The sequence below is a fragment of the Dasypus novemcinctus genome, chromosome 8, assembly GCF_030445035.2.
Source record: "Dasypus novemcinctus isolate mDasNov1 chromosome 8, mDasNov1.1.hap2, whole genome shotgun sequence".
Classification (NCBI taxonomy): Eukaryota; Metazoa; Chordata; class Mammalia; order Cingulata; family Dasypodidae; genus Dasypus; species Dasypus novemcinctus.
In genome coordinates, this window is record NC_080680.1 from 24384261 (window position 1) to 24391413 (window position 7153).

General features: G+C 40.0%; 1 protein-coding gene across 1 annotated transcript in view; it reads left to right on the plus strand.

Annotated features, from left to right (window-relative positions):
- Positions 1–4961, plus strand: part of SLC28A3 (solute carrier family 28 member 3) — a 61124-nt gene extending 56163 nt beyond the window's left edge. Inside the window, exon 18 of the mRNA XM_004449452.4 lies at positions 2670–4961. Within this exon, the coding sequence (XP_004449509.2) occupies positions 2670–2796 (127 nt within the window). The 3' untranslated portion in view covers positions 2797–4961. The remainder of the gene's footprint in view (positions 1–2669) is intronic.
- Positions 4962–7153: the final 2192 nt, after the last annotated feature.

Consider the following 7153-nt stretch of genomic DNA (forward strand, 5'->3'; position numbering starts at 1 on the left):
CAGTGACATGAAGACAATATTCCCCCTAAACTTTGGCATACAGGCTCAACTCTCTCAGAGCAATGACTTGACCACCTGACCTCCCCTAACATTTGAGAAGGTCCACCCCTCTCAGACCTGTGGGGTGCTGACCTTAACTACCATAATCATTGGGGAATGTGCCCCACCCTTTCTGTATCCTGGGGCAGCAAAACTCTCCCAGAATATGGACAGTAACATCCACCCTCTTCAACTGCTGGGGCAAACTCACCCTCTCTGTACACATGGGTGGGGTTCCTCTCTTGGCCCAAGGTGATGTCTTAATTCCAGATCTCAGCTTCCATGGCTTTCCCCTTAAAGCTATTTCTCCTTCAATCTCTCCTTTCCATGTCCCTTTTAGTCCAAGTTGACAGTGTTTTTGTTCATACAGCTTGTATTAGTCAGTCAAAGGGGTGCTGATGGAAAATATCAGAAATGGTTTGGTTTTTATAAAGGGTATTTATTTGAGGTAGGAAACTACAGATACAAGGCCATAAAGCATAAGTTACTTCCCTCACCAAAGTCTATTTCCGCATGTTGGAGCAAGATGGCTCCTGGCTGCTGCAAGGGTTCCGGCTTCCTGGGTTCTCTCCTTCCAGGGTCTTGCTTCTCTCTAGGTTCAAGGTTTCTTTCTTTTCAGGGATTGCTTCTTCCTGGGGCTGGCTTCTCTTTCCTCTGTGAGCTTACTTCCTAGGGCTCCAGCTTAAGGCTTCGGCATCAAACCCAACAGCAAAACTCTGACATCAAAAACCCTCAACTCTTCTATCTCTTGCCTTTTACCTGTGAGTCTCCACCCACCAAGGGGTGGGGACTCAACACCCTAATCATAACTCAGTCGTGCCAGGTACAGATCAGATTACAAACATAATCTAATATCTATTTTTGGAATTCATAACCATATCAAACTGCTACACAGCTCTCTCAAAAACCTTTTTGGTTTAGCATGCAGGAAGCAGGGGTCCAAGCCACCAGACAGTAAGACTTTCCACAGGTCTTTCCGACATAACTGCATTTTCAATTTATCAGTTCCAAGTTCAGTTAAGTCCTACAGTGGGGTACTTTCATCTGGTAGCTTGATTTCCAGAGGCTTAGAATTTCCAGAATCAGTTTCTGTTTTCTTTCTGCCCAACAGTTCAATCCTCAGTATATCTTTCTTGTCTAGCATTTTGTTAAAAGCTGCAAGCAGAAGCCAAGTCACATTCTCTCATTTTACTTTGGAAATTTCTTCATCTAAATGCCCAGGCTAGCCATTTTCAAATTCTGACTTCCATAAAACACCAGAAGTTAATCTTGCTAAGTTCTCTGCAATTTTAAAACACAGATCACCTTTTCTCCAGTTTCAAATAATAGTTTCATCATTACTTCTAAGGCATCATAAAAAGTCTCTTTAGCATCTCTCTCACAAGTATTTCCTTCTAAGGCCTTATCAAAAAAAACCTTTAAGCTCCATATTGCTACCAACAGTCTCTGCAAAGCAATTTAGGTCTTTTCCAACAAGCATCTCACAATCCCTCCAAAAAATACCCCTTACCCATTTATAAAACCATTCCAACATTTCGGTAATTGCAAAAGCACTTCCCACTCCTCAGTACCAAATTCTGTATTAGTCAGCCAAAAGAGTGCTGGTACAAAATATCAGAAATTTGTTGGTTTTTACAAAGGGCATTTATTTGGGGTAGGAGCTTAGAGATAAGCTTAGGCCATAAGGCATAAGTTACTTCCCCCACCAAAGTCTATTTTCACATGTTGGAGCAAGATGGCTGCCAATGGCTGTGAGGGTTCAGGCTTCCTGGGTTCCTCCCTTCCAGAGTCTTGCTTCTCTCTGGGTTCAAGTTTCCTTCTTTCCCATGGCTTGCTTCTTCCTGGGTTCAGGGTTCCTGTCTTCCTGGGGCCGGCTTCTCTTTTCTCTATGAGCTTACTCCCCGGGGATCCAGCTTAAGGCTTCAGCATCAAACTCCAACACCAAAACCCCCCCAATTCTGTCTTTTGCCATGCCTTTTATCCTAAGGCACCCTAATGAGGCGGCCCAATCAAAGTCCTAATCATAACTTAATCATGCCCAGGTACAGACCAGATTACAAACATAATCCAAAAGCTATTTTTAGAATTCATAACCATATCAAACTGATACCCAAGGTTATGGGGGCTAAAATGTGTGGCTTAAAGAATTGAGGTACAGATTCAGGTCTATCTGCCTGTAACCTATGACCTTTACTATGACCCTTCTCTCCCTACTCCCTTTCTTCTCAAGGGGATCGAGCCACATACATCATCCTGCCAACGTGATGATGGGCTTGAATAGATGAGGGGCCATCTGTGACCCATGCTGGCCACTCCCACCTTGCACAGTCTGATTTCCAAAAGGAATATCCCCTACCCCATCTGCCTTCCTCAATGTGAAAGTGTTTTTACTAGGATTGATTCAATGCTTCTTTTGTTTATTCTGAAGGAAATAGGGGGAGTCCTTGAGGTCATCCAGGATTTGAAAACCAAAATTACCTACCTTATGCCTCTGTCCTTGGGCCACCCTAGCCATAATATGGGGGAGAAAATTGGCTTCTTGCCCTCTGTTAGTTTCTGTGTGTCATCTTTTGTCTACAGTTTCCCCCACGTAAGGCTCAACTAATTGCTTCATTCTGCTTTTCCAACAGCACTGTCGCCAAGGGTCCCAGTGCAGTCGTCCCAGGAGGAAACCACAGCCTGTATTCTTTGAAGGGCTGTTGCAAATTGTTGACTCCATCAACATTTAACTGCAGTTGGATCCCTAATGAGTTTTGAGTTTAGTCTCTTCTCCAAAGAAATTCTGAGTACAGGTGACGAAATTTCTTGCTGTGGGGAGGAGAAAAGCTCTTCTCCATAGATTGATAACTCCATCTTGAATTGGAAGGAAAGAATGAAAACAGAAATGGATCCATCTGATCAACAGCACCATCTCCTCCGCATCCCTCCCCATCCCTTCCCCACTGGAAACTACTATGATGTCCCAAAGTGGGATCTTCTCTCCAGTCCCAGCAATGTTTTCTGGCTTTGGAATTTCTGAGCATTTCACCAAAATACAGATCTAAATGGCAGCCCCCAACAACTGGGCTATGATTTAGCCACACCCTCATAGTGTCCTGAATGAGTCTTTATCTTAGTGGTCTGGAGTTTTAAACACATCTCGGGTGAGCTCATTCTGCATTCACCTTGACTGGCCTGAAATAGGCTTCCTCCTCTCGCCTGGAGGAAGACCAATCTTCAGTCACCTACACAGAGCCTACCTTCAGGAAGTCCTGCAGAAATCAGGAGTCCCTCAGTAGAGTGCTTAAACCATATCTAAGCCAAGTTTTAGATCCCTTGTGTTTACAGAGTTCTATCAGTCAGCTTGAGCTAAGTAATGCTGCAGTTAACAAACAACCCCAAACCTTGGTGGCTTATAAGCAAAGTTCTCATTTTTCCACTCACATACAGGTTTATTGAGGGTCAATTTTGGCTGTGCTCCATTATCTTCATTTACAGGATCCAGGCTAAAGGAGCAACCCTTATGTGAGCCATGCTGGTCTTATGGAAGAGAGAAAAAGCAGTAGGGGGGTACCACATGATAGCTCTTAAAGCTTCTGCTAGGAAGTGGTACCCTTTACATTCCATTTGCCAAAGCAAGTTATAATGATGAGATGAGGTCAATGGTGGATGAATTATCCTCTCATAAGGAGGGATAATGATATTTTGAAGAAATAATGTGGTATCATAAGAATGCATAATATCCATATCTCCCTTCAAGGAGTCAAACTGTTGTGCAGCATAACTGTCATGGCCTATGCATAAGCAAATTTGGTTATATTCCTGGAGACAAAACTGGAGAATGGCTACCCTTCAAAGTTTTAGTCAAAAAGCCATGTAAATGGCAGGACGCAATGGCAGCATCTGCCAGTCTCTACCTTCTCTACCAGGCCTTGCTATTTTCAGCTTCTGGCTGATTGTCTATGGCTTTCTCTCTCAGCTTCTAGGAGATTTTCTCTCTTTCTGTGGCTGTGGCAGTTTGAATTTGGTGAATCGAAAAAATAGATTATTTTTTTGAGCTAATCCATTTCTGTGGGTGTGAGACCCTTTGATTATATTAGAGTCAGTTTAAGACCTTGATTAGATCACTTGACTAGACTGCTTTTGATTGGACTGTGTCAGTGAGGTATGACACATGTTGGGTCTCCACCCTCTTGCTGGGTCTGATATAAATGGAGACACAGAGGAAGCAACCATTCTTACCCAGTCACGTGAGAGGTGGGACTCAAGGAGCACCAGCAGCTGAAGCTGAAGCATGAAGCCCCCAAGAGGCTGGGCCAATGGAGCACCTCAAAGCTTAAGAGACAAGCCAAATGCCTGATAGCCCACAGTTGAACTTGGGAAGAAAGTAGAGCAGCTGAGACTGACAGAGAAGGTCTGGAAAAAGACAAACCATATGCCTGGTCACCCACAGCTGAGCTCCGAAAGACAGATTCTGGAGAGCAAAGTGGGCCTCAGAAGAGATCGGCTGCCATCTTGCTTCACTATGTGGCAGGACACCAGTATGATCAGGAGCTGACTTTGGAGAGAAAGCATCTCTGATGGTGCTTTGATTTGGAAATGCCATGGTCTAGGAATTGTAAGATTTTCCCCTAATAATATTCCCATTATAAAAGCCAAAGAAAAAGCCATGTCCTGGCTGAGAGCCAAAAACCTTCCATTGATACCAGCAAAGCATCAGCATCAGACTTGCTTAGTAGATGTCAGCAGCTCAAAAGAAAATTCCAGAGACAATGGTGGAGTGTTCTTCAATGAAATCCTCATCACCAAAGCTCTAGATAGCATAGGAGAACAACTCTGTGTGGCAAATCATAAACATCAATGACTCTGAATCAAATGAGTTAAGATTCTGAATGTGAAAAAAGTTTTTGGAATATCAAGTAAATTATTTTGTTTATATTTTCCTTTTTGTGTGTGTATAAGAGTAATTTTTTTTAAAGCTTATGTAAATAGTTGGGGTTTTTTTTGGTGTGGTCGTGGTGGGAAAGGAGAAGGGTAAAGATGCCCAAAGGAGTCTTCATCTCTGAAGTAAAATATGCTAAGATATTTCTAAATATTATTTGTATCATTATTTCTTGGAACTTGATGCACCTTTCAGTCATTGGACTTGTTTTGTTTTGTTTTCTTTTGTGGTGCCAGGGAATGAACCCAGGACCTCATACATAGAAAGCAGGACCTCAACCACTGAGCCACATCTGCTCCAGTGAGAGTTGGCTTTTTGTTTGTTTGTTTTCAGGAGGTACTGGGTATCAAACCAGGGACCTTGTACATGGGAAGCAGGGATTCAACCACTTGAGCTACATCCACTCCCCTCATTTGACTTTATTTTAGGAAAATATATTTGCATGGCTTTTTCCTCTTGTTCTTGCCAATTATGCATATGTTGGTTCTCCTTTTTCTCTTTGCTCTGGTTATTTTTTCTTTATTCCTTTTTAACTCTTTGCTTTTTTACATTCAGTTTTGCTTAATCTTCTAAATGCTATCTTCCATACCCCTAATCATTTCCAAGAAACTCTTTGCTATTTCTGGTGTGACTTTTTGGCCAACTAATTTTTTAATTCTATTTTCATCAATATTCCTTCAATAGCTCTTCTCTAAACTCTTTATTTCAAGAAATACTTAACTCCTGCCCCAATATATTTGTTTTCTCCTTTTGATGGTTTTCAAATTATAAGAAGTAATAGCAGTTTCTTATAAAAAGTTAAGATTATACATGTATTAAAAGGGAAACATCTTTCTCCCCACCCTGTTCACTCCATCTTTCTTTCCAAACACCCCTGAGATTATCCGTGTTAAATGACTAGTATCTATATTCTTCCTTGCTTTCCAAATACATAGGAATGTTTGTATTCAAATAGAGTGAATCCATTTAGTATCACCTTCTCACCTTCAAATTGCTTTTTGTTTCACCTGACACTATATCTTGAACATTCCTACAAGTCATTAGACACAGTTTTAGTGCTAGCTTTCTCCCCACAGATTCTATGTGTGTATACAGAATTCTTTATAAATGAGATAATATACATGATGGGGGAGGGAGAGATTTGGACTTTTTACTTTATTTCTACTTGCTTTTCCTTCTTCCCTTCCTTGTCCCCTGCCCACCACACACAGGTAACCTGGGTTAATAATCTGATATGTGGCCTTCTGTACTTTTATCCATATTCAAATCACATTTTACAAACATATACAGTTATTAAGGATTGGGATGATAGTTTTACAAAACTGGGATTATTAACATTTCTATGCAACTTACTTTTTTTCTATAAAAATACTATCTGAATATTCCTTCTTCAAGTACACTAACAAAACTTCATTCTTTTTAAAAGTTTCATAATGGCCTATGGTGTATCAAGTATTAATATTGATTCTACCTCTTTGAAGAAGTATATACTTTGTTTTCATATTTTTGCAACTCTGAACAATGCTTATATGTATCTTTACATACTGGCGCTTTCCAATAGAAATATAATGCAGGTCATGTAATCTAAAATTTTCTAAAAGCAATGATAAAAGCAAAAAAAAAACAAAAAAAAAAAACCCCAGGTAAAATAGTAACATATTTTGTAATATATTTAACCCAATATACCTAAAATATTATTTCAATGAAGTATTTTACATTCTTTTCATGAAACTAGGTCTTCAATAGCTAAAGTACATTTTATACTTAGAGCTTTACTCAATTCAGACTCTGAATTTTCATTATAAATGCTTGATCTGTATTTCAAATTCATAAAATTTCAGTTGAAAAGTAGATTCACATATTTAAGTTGTTCCAAACATACTTAAGTTTCCAACTGCTAAATCAAGTCTCACTTTTTAAATTAAATTTTGAAAGCTCCTCATTGCATAAGCCATATTTCAAAATGGCTATCATACTGGGCAATGCAGATCTATAGGATGACTTCCCAGATGAATTGAAAAATGGGCATATTTCTGATATTCATATATGTTGCCAGTCTGCTTCTTGGAGAACTGTGTTATCTTAATTTTCACCTGCTCTGTAACAGTCTTTCCAATGGTTTTGTTCATTTATCCGTGTATGTGTACTATTTCTCTTTTTTAAAAAATTTTCTCTTTCAGTGTATCGTAATCA